Below are 12,276 nucleotides of genomic sequence, written 5' to 3'. Positions count from 1 at the left end.
CCGCCATCCGCCCACCCGCCGTGCTTGCATGCAGCCTCTGCCTTCCTTTCACCTCGAGGCAAGACGTCCCCGACAAGTCCTCCGCCTTGGACTTCGACTCCCAGGAGCCCTCGGTCAGGTGTTCCTGGCTGGGGAATTCTGGGAGTTGAAGTCCACGCATCTTCGAGTTGGGTAACACTGGCCTAGAGGGTCTCCTTTCCAGACCCTGCCCAGGTTTCCCAGCAGGATCAGGGGTCTTTCTTGGTCTGCCCAAAGTCCCCATGCACCTCCCCCCCCCCATTCCTGAGGGATGTTCCCACAGAGAGGAGCAAGACTGCTGGTGGAAAGGGCGCCCCAAAGAACACCCCTTCCTGAATGGAATCTACGTCTCCCAGGATAACGTTGCAGGATCCAATCTGAGTCGGTCACCGGGACCAGAGATTTGCCCTTCCAAACTTTCGGACTCCAGCACGAGTCCCAAAGCCTGGAAGATGAAATCTCTGATCCAGGTGACTGACTCGGATTGGATCCTGCAGCTCCTGCCGGAGTCATCCTAGCACGCTTGAGGGAAACACTCGTCCAACCCAGACTTTCCCCGGGGGGGACTCTGATCTCAGCCTCCCAAAGTCTTGCATTCTCAGATGGGCATCAGGCGAGGGAAGGAAGCCTTCCCAAAAGGCTCTTGGGAGGTTCTCCTCCGTGTTGGTTGGGCAGCAAAGGAGGCTTTGCAGAGCAACGACTGGTTGCCTTGACCTCCTGCCCAGGGGTGGGTTTCACTGACCTTTGCCACCCGTTCACTCTCATGCGTGCTCTTGCTTTGTTCACGCACACGCCACTTCTGTGCATGGGCAGAAGCCTCTTTGTTTGCACAGATCGCATTTGATGACCTCCGGGTGGGTGGGCGGAGCCTCCCACCGCCACTGCTACGAGCTCACCCGAACCGGTAGCAACCCCCGACTGCTCCTGCCCCCACAGAGGTCTTCTCCTGAAGAGCCAGGTTGGGTAATCCTAGCTCTCCCTCAGCTCTGCGCAGCCACCCAGTTGGGCCACCCCCTTGTGGTCATCACCACCATCCCTATTTGGGAGAACCTCAGATTGCTCCATCCCCCATGGTCCTTTTCAGCCACACACCTTTCGTTGACCAGCCCAGCTGCTGGAATGGCCACTTGGGTCTTGAAAGTCCTTTTCTCCCTAAAAACCATCCAGACCAGGCTGAGGGATGAGGGCCACTTGCCTCCTTCCCTCCCAGAAGTTTAGCCCAGCCGGGGACAGGCTGTCCTCTGGAAAGCAGGTGGTTTCTCCAACAGGTGTGAGGATCACTGGTCACTAAGACCCCTGGATTGACCCCAGCACCTCCGCAGCCCCCCTCTTGGGCCAGGATGCGTCTGGTGGTAGCTGGCATCCTTCTTGGGCAGCTGGCATCTTCTTCAGTTTCTGCCATTTCCACTGACAGCGAAGTGCCTTATGCAAGTGAAGAGAGTTGGGGGCTGGACCCCTGAGAGGCAATGGGGGAGAGAAGAGGGTCTGGAAAGAGGAGCACCCCTAACCAGTCCCCAGGGAGGCATCCTGGTGCGCCATTCTCTAGCGCATCCTTTGAGACCCTCCCAGTGTATTTACCTGAGGTTCTTAGGTGGTCCTCAGTGCCCCATTGGCTTGACTGGCCCCTCCCCAGAGTTGTGATGCAGTGGAGGAAGCGGAGATGAACCCCAGTTTCTTTGGGGGCCACAGAGGGGGGAGAAGGAGGAAAACGGGCAGGGAAGGGCCAAGGAAAACTCGGATGCCCTGGTGCCAAGCCTCGCTGCTGTGGGGGAGCACGCATGCTGGGCAAGGGGCTGGGAGGGGCACGACAGCTGCCTTGTGGGGGACATGTCCAGGGCTGCATCCCAGAATGCTGCTCCCCCACCCTGCCTGTGAGGAGACCCTCACCCCAGGCCCTGTCTCCTCTTGGCAGAGGCAGGGGGTGCAGCTCAGGGGAGGAAAACCTGCCATCCTGCCACTGACGTCTTGTACTTTGTTTCTTGATTCCAAGCCTCGATGCGGAGGAGGAAAGGGGGTGAGTGCAACTCCCCATACTGGGGGTCCTCTGGGTTCAGGCGGCCCCTCCCACCCACCCTCTTCCCTCCCTCCCTCCCTCCCTCTCCAGTGGGGAAGAAGGTTGCTTCCACAACCTGTGCAAGGAAGGGGCCCTCGGCGGCTCCGTCCCCAAAGGCCCTGCTGGAGCCATAACTTTGGCACCGCTTCGAGATGTTCCCCAGATGTTCCCAGCCCTGGGGTGCCAGCCATGCTGGAGGGAGCCAACACTGGAAGTGTTTAAGAAGAGATTGGACAACCTTTGGTCTGAAACGGTAGAGGGTCTCCTGGTTAAGTAGGGGGTTGGACTAGAAGGCCTCCAAGACCCCTTCCGACTCTGTTATCCTGTTATTCCTACCGGTGAGAACAACCACTGGAACGGCTTATCTGCAGAAGTTGTGGGGCTCCATCACTGGAGGTTTTCAAGAAAAGATTGGAAAACCATTTTCCTGAAAGGGTGGAGCCAGGGCTTGGACAAGAAGGCCTCCAAGGTCCCTCCCAGCTCTCTGGTGCTGTTGCTCAGCAGGCCCTGGCCAGAACGACCCGTGGGAGGGACCCTGAGTAAGGACTCTTACCTTGGGTAGGGGGTTGGACTAGAAGGCCTCCAGGGTCTTTCCAGCTGTTGGATTCTACGGTTCCCCTCTATTCCCTAAAAGCAGCTTCCCACGATGCGATACTTGCTGATAAATAATGCCCACTTGGGCCTATCTAAGGATTCATTGAATTACCCTCCCAGCTCTCAGTTCTGCCCCCGTCACAGTGATGGAGCAGAGGTCACAAGGCAGCTCCTGTTATGGCCCAAGGAGGGGCCAGACCAGATTTTGGGCTGTAGTAATTCTTTCTCTTGCGTGGGATGAGGTTGGGTGGCGAATGGGGTGCCAAGACCTTGTTGGTTCAATATGGCAGCTGGGGGATGTCAGGTTCAAGTTGGCATAGATTGGGCAGGTGATGGGGAAATGGTTCTTGATGGATGCCCAACAGGTTCCTCCTAGGAAGCCTCTCTGCCATTGGTCATTGCCACTTCTGAAGTGTGCCGGCATTTGAGGCCAAGGCGACCTTTGCTGCTTCTTGCTCTGCTGACCTGAACTGAGGATCAGCCCTCTGACTACTTCCCAATCAGGGACACCAGAGCCATGATCTGGTTCTGCCTGAGGCAGCCAAGGTTGAAATGGGTTTAGGTAGTTGCAGTTCAGCCTCCAGGAGCCTTAACATGGTGGATTGTGACTTGGATCACCAAACTAAGCCATGTCACATCTTATATGTCAGGACATGGCATGTCACAGGAAGACAGCAATTGTATTTTGTAAGCCCAGGTTGAGAACCGAGTTATGTGAGCCCAGCCAGTGAGTTCAGCAGGCTTCCTCAGACCTGAGAGAGATCTTCCAGCCGTGTCCCCACATTATACTAAGTCTGCTTGATCTCTTTCAACATGATGCATCTCGGCTGCAGGCCAGGAGATTCAGGGTTTGGGGTGCCAAAGGATGCTTGCAAAGAGAGGACAATCCATGGCCTGGAAGAGCTGTTGAAGAGCACCAAGTGCCAGAGGCCTTGGAGGCCCTTCCTGAGCTGGAGAAGGACCTGGAGAAAGGGAGGGGATGCCAGAACGGAGATGGACATGGACAATTCCGCAGGGACATCTGTCCAGGCGTTCTCCAGCAGGAGGTGGCGGGATGGGCGAGGGGGAGAAGCTGGAGCATCAAAGCCACAGAAAGTCCTCGTCCTGCAGAGTCTTGCCAAGAAGCTGTCCTGGCCCAGCCCCCTACCTGGAGAGTTGGGAAAGGATCTAGCAGCCAGGAGAGGCGGATGGATCCCGCAGGGCAGACGGGTCTACCAGAGCTCCCTCATGCAACAGCCCTCCTGGAAGGAGAAGAAACCTTGGAGGCTGCAAGGGCCAGAAGGAAGTTCCCTGACAGTGAGAACAATTCATCAGTGGAACGACCTGCCTGCAGAAGTTGTGGTTGCTCCAACACTGGAAGGTTTTAAGAAGAGATGGGACACCCATTTGTCTGAAATCGTATAGGGTTCCTTGCCTGAGCAGGGGGTTGGACTAGAAGACCACCGAGGTCCCTTCCAACTCTGATATTCTGTAAAATGCGCCCCTCGTTCACCCAAATAGTGCCACTCCAGACCGCTGCCCCAATAGCATTTCTCTGGGGAGGAGGGGTATTGTGAATAACTGCAAAGGGGCTGCTGGGTAGGGCAAGGGTGAAATGCCATTCTACTCACATCCCGGAAAAAATCCCCCCCCCCCCGCAACGCAGGACTGACTTGCCCTTGTAGTGAAAACCGACCTCAGAAATATGTTTGCAAGAGGGGGTGGCAATCTGATAAACAACCCTCCCCTCCCCCCACAGGAAGCCAGCCAATGCCCAGAGCAGGCAGAGGAGAAGAGAAAGGCGGGCAGAGTCCAAAGAGGTCAGGATCATCCCTGGTTTGGGGCCTGCTAGGGAGGTTTAAGGGTGGGAGACTCGGTTCTGGCAATAGAGGAATCCTGCTCCCACCTGCCCCACCGAAAGAGGGCAAATGTTTGAGCCCACCAGTGGTGGGTTGCTCCTGGTTCACACCGGTTCGCAAGAACCGGTACTAAAAATTTGTAGTAGTTCGGAGAACCGGTAATGACATTGGCTGGCCACACCCCGGAACCAGTCCCCGGCCCGGTTGCCGCTCACTTACCCCGCCCACCTCATCAGAGGCTTTTTTTTTACTTTTAAAAGCATTTTTTCTATAAAAAAAATGCTTTTAAAAATAAAAAAAAGCCTCATGATCACGGGGCTCAGCTGGGATCATCAGAGGCTTTTAAAAGCATTTTTTTTCTGCAACCTCTTAAGGTTGTAGAAAAAATGCTTTTAAAAATAAAAATAAAAAGTTGGCCATGCCCACCCACTCACAACCCCCCCACCAAGCCACGCCCACAAAATAAGCCATGCCCACCAAACCCTTGGTAAAAAAATTTTAGAACCCACCCCTGGGGCCCGCCCATTCCAAGGGTTGCCCGTTCTCCAGGCTGCCTTCTGCAAGGATTTAGGCTGGGCAGCAGCTCCTAATTGTACCAGCATCGGACAAGTTCGACCCCAATTTGGACAGGCCAACTTCTGGGTAGGGGTCAGCTTGCTGAGTGAGGTGTCTGTTCAGCTGAAGCCATTGGGCAGGAAGGAGGTGATGACCGCTTGGCTTTGGTGACTGTCTGGCCTGAGAAGCCCCGGTCAGATTTCGGGCTGTGTCTTAAAATCACAGACGGGAGCTTGCGCCAAACGCCCAACATCCCGTCTGGAACGGAAGGTGAAATCGGTGATGATTCCTGCTAAAAGCATCGTTGCACTTTTCCCTGGAAGAGCCCGAGGGAAGAAGGTCTCAGCAGCAGTTCAACTCGCCAGGAGGAATCGGCCTCTGTGACTCTCACAAACAGATTCTGCCCAACTCGCAAGTGCCAAAGCTTCTTGGACCTGGTTTCGTCACAGCTTGCAGCTAGGAGGCTTTTCACCGTGGCTTATTTTAAACTCGTGAGTGCCTGGTTCAAAGATGGTGGCTGAGTTGACGCTTCATGTGGGCTGGAAATCAGGCGCTGGCCAAGACCGTTGGATCCAGGAAATGTAGTGGATGGGGAGAAACAAGCTCAGACTCAACCCTTCCAAGACCGAGTGGCTGTGGTTTCCGGCGTCCCGCCATAGTCAGTTGGTTCCATCACTGACTATAGGAGGTGAGATCTTGGCCCCCTCACCCTGCAACTTGGGTGTCCTCCTGGACTCACAGCTGTCTTTAGAGGACCATCTGACGGCTGTGGCCACGGGGGCTTTTTATCAGGTTCGCCTGATCCACCAGTTGCGTCCCTTTCTAGACCGGGACGCCTTACACATGGTCATTCATGCCCTCATCACTTCCCGTCTGGACTACTGTAAAACTCTCTACATGGGGCTCCAGCTGGTCCAGAATGCGGCCGCGTGGGTGATTATGGGGGCGACTCGATGCTCCCATGTAACACCGTTCCTGCGCGAGCTGCACTGGCTCCCGGTGGTCTTCCGAGTGCGATTCAAGGTGTTGGTTGCCACCTTTAAAGCGCTCCATGGCATAAGACCTTCTGCCGAGACCGCCTTCTGCCTCCGATAGCCTCCCACCAACCAGTGTCCTCCCACAGAGAGGGTCTTCTCAGGGTGCCGTCGGTTAGACAGTGTCGACTGGCGACCCCCAGGAGGAGAGCCTTCTCTTTGGGGGCACCTATCCTCTGGAACGAGCTAAGGTCTCCAATGTTGATCTCCAATGTTGTTGGAGACTCTAGAAACTAGAGTGCAGAGAAGAGCAACAAAGGTGATTAGGGGACTGGAGGCTAAAACAAAGAATGAATGCTGGAATTGGGTATGTTTAGTTCAATGAAAAGAAGGACTAGGGGTGACATCGGGTGAAATGCTACCAGTTCGCTCCGGTTCGGGCGAATCGGTAGTGATAAAAACTACCGGTTCAGGCAAACTAGTATTTAATAAATGCTTTAAAAAAGTTTTTTAAAAAAGGTTCTGACGATCGAACGGCACAGCTGTGATCGTCAGAACTTTTTTTTTTACTTTTTTAAAGCATTTTTTTACTACCAGTTCAGGGGAATAGGTAGTAAAAAATGCTTTAAAAAGTTTTTTTTTAAAGTTGGCCACGCCCACCCAGTCACATGACCCCACCACCACCAAGCCACGCCCACGGAACCACTGGGTGACATGATAGCAGTGTTCCAATATTTGAGGGGCTGCCACAAAGAAGAGGGAGAAGCTATTCTCCAAAGCCCCTGAGGGCAGGACAAGAAGCAACCAATGGAAACCAATCAAGGAGAGGAGCAACCTAGAACTAAGGAGAAATTTCCTGACAGTTAGAACAAATAACTGCTGGAACCGCTTGCCACTAGAAATTGTGGGTTCTCCAACACTGGAAGTTTTTAAGAAGAGACTGGACAGCTATTTCTCTGAAATGATGTCGGGTCTCCTCCTTGAGCAGAGGACTGGACTAGAAGACCTCCAAGGTCCCTTCCGACTCTGTTATTCTGTTAACTCTCTGAAGGCCTGAAATCTGGTCTCTTCCGAAGCCCTTCTCTGTCTTCATGAGCCAAGTGTGAAGATTCTGGTATTCTGGCTGAACTTCATATTTTGAGAAGATGGAAAGGTGGGAGATGGTGGCCCCATCCTCTGCCCCCAGATGGGGACTAGTCAGGATCCTGCAAACGCTGCTGGTGGAACTTCCAGCATCCCAGCTCATGTGGTCGTTGGCCAGGGACACGTGGCCCCAGTTCTGGTTTTAAGGAGGCAGCTGAGTTGGGAGGCTCTTTGGCTGGACTTTGTCAGGAACCCAAGAGGCTGTGGTCGCCTAGGCCATCATGGCGTGGATTGAGTTTGTACAACCTACACTTAACCTCGTTAGTGAATTAAGCCCATTTCCTGTGTACACCCAAGGCAGTGAATCATGAACCCCCCAACACACTAAACCCCTAAGCTGTGATTTTTCAGCTACTGGACCTCAACTCTCTCGGTTAAGTTCTGTTCTGTGAAGAGAACCAGCCGGGGGGTGGGGGTGGGGCAGCCCTGGGGATGGAAGCGAGGGCAGGGTGGCTGCCCAAGGGGTTGAGGGCTCATGTTGGAAGCCCTCCAGACCCAAGTTGCTTTGTAATCACACCCAAATATGACTCTTGCCCTCTTGCTTGTGGGCCGAAGTAGCATGGAAAGGCAGTGAGGAAGTAGCACGTGGCAGTGAGGAAGCCTCTTTGATGGTGGGGAGGGATGGATCTTGCCCAACAGAAGGCAAGGACAAGTAAGGACTCCTCTCCTTGAAGTTCAAAGTTCAAAGACTTTTGAAGTTCAAAGTTCAAAGACTTGGAGGGGCACAGAAACCCTTTAAGAAGACAGAAACCAAAGCATTTCAGGAACAGGAAGTCAGGATTCCCTTCTCTTCTGTTTGTTCTGTTAAAATGGGGGTGCGGAATGATGGCCCCTTTGTGACTTGTGGACTTCCACTCCCATGCCGGTCGAGGAATTCTGGGAGTTGGTCCACAAGTCCATCGTTCCCCACCCCTGTCTTCAAACAAAATCCCAGAAACCCAAAGGGGGCGAAGTTCATCTTCTGAGCAATTGACTCCGGGAAGGCGGAGAAGTTCTCCTTTCTGAGCAGACTTGGCTTCCTTCGGCTCAAGGATGCTCAGGGCTCCTTCAGATTTTGGGAGCAGCTTAAGAAGGAGAAGCTTGTAAGTTGCTCAGCTCTGACCTGGGAAGGTCCCTCAGCAGTTGGGAAGGCTTGGGTGCCTTTAGAGGAGGAAGTTGGTGCCCCGTCCATCTCTGAGGAGCTTAGAGGAGACCTCCTCCACAGGGGGGCAGGGGCACCAGGTTCCAGGTCCCGCCTTCCGAGCGCTCCCCACTCTGCAGGGCAGCCTAATGCCCACAGCAGGGCACGGTTGGCGAGGGCCAGCCCAGCTAACTCGGTCCGGTGTGTCTGACTTTGCAGAGAAGCTGGACGAGATCTTGGCAGCGGCTGAGCCTTCGCTGAGACCAGACCTGGTGGAAGCGGATTCCCGAGCAGCCACCGTGAAGCAGAGACCGACCAGCCGGCGCATCACCCCTGCAGAGATCAGTGTGAGAGGGCTGGGCTGGGGGCTGCACCCCGGGGCCAAACGGAGGAAGGTCTGCTGAGGCGAGCTTTGCCCGGACGGGTTTCTACTGCAGCCGTGTTGATGCCAGCCAAATGACCGCATGGCAGCAGCACGATTGAACCGGCCTTTTGCAGACCGAAACATTTGTCCTGATCAGAAGGCAACGTTAACGTTTCCGGGGGGGGAAGGACTGAGGCTGGCTGCCCTGAGCCCCTTGTGCGCTGCCTTGGCAGACAGAGGCTGCCCCCTTGCCATGACTGCCTCCTGGCTACCAGGACAAGGAGGTCCACCCTCACCAAGGCCCCAGGGTTGATCTCCAGCTGATGCCAGCAAGGCCCGGTCAGGCTGGAACACGGGCAGTCCTCGACTTACGACCACAATTGAGCCCAAAATATCTGTCGCTAAGTGAGACAGTCAAGGGAGTTCTGCAACCTTTTTCGGACCTTCCCTACCCCTGTTGTTAAGTGAACCCCTGCCGTTTTTAAACTAGTCACACGGTTGTTAAGTGAAATTGGCTTCCCATTGACTTGGCTTGTCCAAAGATTGCAAAAGGGGGACACACGACCGTCATAAATAGGTGCCAGTTGCCAAGCCTCTGAATTTTGACCACGTGACCCCAGGGATGCTGCAACAGTCATATAGGTGAAAAACGGTCATATGTCACTCTTCAGTGCCATTGTAACTTCGAACGGTCACTAAATGAAGAGGTGTAAGTTGAGGACTGCCTGTGGATGGGCCTGGGGGCTCCCTTGCGGCCCTTCCCTGCCCCCAGGCCAGTGTTTGAAGGAGGGGAGGGAGGAGGGGTGTGACCTCCGGCCCGAGCAGGTGGGACTTGCCATGTCTCCTTTCTTTTCCAGTCCCTCTTCGAGCGCCAGGGCATGGCCACCCATGCAGGGCCGGAGAAGCCCCACATCTCCCTCCGCAAAGGCCTCCCGCGAACCAAGTCTGTAGGTAAGTGGGATCTTCTCTGGCTTCCCATGAGGCCCCGTGGACAGGAAGCAGCCGGCCTCCTCTGGTCCTCCAGCAGCAAAGCCCCAGTTCAGCCATCCAGAAAGCCAAGAAGACGGCTGCAATGGATGCCCCACCCTAATAAGGATTCACAGCCTTTCACAGGGAGGGGGTTAGGGTTCCTCTAAATGCCCCTGCCCCTATCTCTAGTGCAGGGGTCTCCGAACTGGGCCACTGGAAGACTTGCAGACCTCAGCTCCCAGAATGCCTGGGCAAGGAATCCTGGGAGTTGAAGCCCACAAGTCTTCCAGTGGCCCAGTTTGGAGACCCCCGCTTTAGAGGAAGCAACGAGGGGCATCCGAGAGGCTGCCTTTGGTTGCCTGGAGGGGTCCCTGACTCGATCACCCCTAGAAGAACGAGGCCCTTCTTGGTTTGGCTGCTTCCGAAGCAGCAGGGAAGTCAAACAGCTGAGTTCCCCTCATGCAGCTGTTGGCTTGGCTGACTGGCAGGTTGCCCCTTGGGCTGGCTCTTGGGTAAGCATTGCCTGGTGGTGGCACATGAGTGAGATGCTTGTTCCCAGGAGACCTGCACGAGTTGCAGACACTGGTGTGAACCAGGCACTTTCCCTGACTAAGCCGTCTTCCGTGGGAACTCGGACAAGAGTTTCCTGGTGAGAGAGCTCTGATTGACAGTCGAGGCTGTTGCTGCCTGATCACGTCCCGTCTACCTTGGCTCTTCTTAACACAGCGCCATGTCTGAGAAGACATTAAAAGGACCCTGTGACTCTGAGCCAGATCCCAAGGATTTCTTCCAACCGTGCAGATGATCGCAGGGACCCACCCGGCTGGTGCGGCTGCTCTTCACTCAGCTGATTTGAGAGCAGGGCTCCAGCAACGCAAAACACAAACTTTACGGAAGGAAATGGATGTACCTGCCCGTTCTTACTTTGCCTAGCAGGGCATCAGCAGAACGAATGGGGGGGGGGGGGGAGAGAAATACCAGTATTTCAAGCAACGCAAGGAAAAAAATCCTGCTGGAGCTGAAAATAATTCAGGGCTCTGGAATGAAGAGTTCACCTTGTCAGGTTTTATTTAAAAAAGAGGGGGGGAGAAGGGGAAGTAGCAGTGGGAGAATTCCAGATGGACACAGAGCAGAAGAGGAAGCTGGGGGGGCAGGCAGAGCCGTGGGGAGCCCATGGGGCTTCCGATGACACCTCAAGGGGTTGCTGCTGCTCCACCATCTGCCAGCACTCAGAGCGATGTTGTAGGGCGTCTCCCTGCCAGGAGAGATGCCAGTCTCCCCGCTTGTGGGAAAATATTCTGGGCACAGCAAGAGCTGACAAACAGCAGTGATTCACAGCCCAGAAGCTTCCGAGCAGGTTTTTTCCTCTGCGTGATCCGGAAATTCGTCAGAGCCAAGCAGCAATGCAGGAATGCATCTCTGATGGGATTGAGGCCAGGATCCGACCCTCCAAGGGATGCCAAGGGAAGAGAGCGGGAGGAGAAGGAAGGGGGGAATGCAGAACTGGCTGTGTTGCAGCTGGAATCTTGGGCCCAAGGATTGTGCTTGCCGTGATGCAGGAGTCTACAACCTTTGCAACTTTTGAGGTGTGTGACCTTCAACTCCCAGAATTCCTCAGCCGGCATGGCTGGCGAATTCTGGGAGTTGAAGTCCGGAAGTCTTAAATTTGCCAAGTTTGGAGAGCCCTGGTATAAAAGGACGGCATTGCCTGTGGCCAGCGGCACGTGGGCACTGGCTTTAGAGCCCTCGTGAACCGAGCATCTCCTCTGACCATAGGGCCCTGTCTGGCGGTGGGCATCGGCAGGACAGGCGGCCCTATAGAGTCCCCTGCCTGGCGGGGGAGACAGGCTGCCATTGCTCTGCTTCCTCCCTCTGAAGCCCCCTTCCCCTGGCCTCCCCACGATCCTCCCCCAGAACCCTCCCAATTCTAGCAGGGCCTTCATAGAGATCTATAATTGTCTGTTTTTTCTTACGCTCTGCTTTTGTTCTGATGTTCTGGTAGCTCGGTTGGGTGCCAGAGTTGAAAGGCAGCATGCAACTCCAGTCCCCAAATCCTTAAGTGGGTGGGGCCTAACACTTTCCTGCAGCCCCTCCCCATAACCCCCATTTCCTGGCTGTTGGCTGCCTGCAGAGAGAGGCCTCCTTCCGATGGACAAAGCGGGGGCTTCGACCTACAACCACTCGTTTAGTGACTGGTCAAAGCTACAACGGCATTGAAAAAAGGGGCTGATGGCCATTTTTCACAGCATCCCCATGATCACATGATCAAAAGTTGGACGCTTGCAACTGACTCCTATTTATGACGGTCGCAGTGTCCCGGGGTCACATGATCCCCGTTTGCTACCTTCTGACAAGCCAAGTCAATGGGGAAGCTCGATTCGCTGAACGACCATGTTAGTAACTGAACTGCAGTGATTCACTTAACAACGGTGGCAAAGAAAGGTTATAAAAAGGGGCAAAACTCACTTAACGACCGTCTCACTCGGCCACAGAAATTTTGGCCTCCATGACAGTCATAATTCGAGGGCTACCTGCATTCCCCAGTCTGCTCCATGAAGGAGTGTGTCATCGCAGCAGTGTTACTGTGCACGTGGCATACGTGGCATCATTTGCGTGATGGCCTCGGCGCAAATGGCAGGAAGGGCAGT

General features: G+C 54.7%; 1 protein-coding gene across 11 annotated transcripts in view; it reads left to right on the top strand.

The window, feature by feature from the left end:
* Window positions 1-12,276, top strand: part of SHANK3 (SH3 and multiple ankyrin repeat domains 3) — a 206,454-nt gene that overhangs the window by 175,728 nt on the left and 18,450 nt on the right. For 6 of the 11 annotated variants that reach the window (XM_087873527.1, XM_087873537.1, XM_087873530.1 and 3 more), the window contains 3 exons: window positions 2,009-2,032; window positions 8,515-8,642; window positions 9,517-9,610. In XM_087873527.1, the coding sequence (XP_087729653.1) occupies window positions 2,009-2,032; window positions 8,515-8,642; window positions 9,517-9,610 (246 nt within the window). The remainder of the gene's footprint in view (window positions 1-2,008; window positions 2,033-8,514; window positions 8,643-9,516; window positions 9,611-12,276) is intronic. The other 5 variants (XM_087873529.1, XM_087873528.1, XM_087873536.1 and 2 more) reach the window with 1 other exon arrangement.

This window comes from Pantherophis guttatus, chromosome 7, assembly GCF_059756535.1.
Source record: "Pantherophis guttatus breed Tessera chromosome 7, ASM5975653v1, whole genome shotgun sequence".
Classification (NCBI taxonomy): domain Eukaryota; kingdom Metazoa; phylum Chordata; class Lepidosauria; order Squamata; family Colubridae; genus Pantherophis; species Pantherophis guttatus.
Note: the sequence above shows the minus strand (reverse complement) of the source record. Positions and strands in the feature narration are given on the sequence as shown.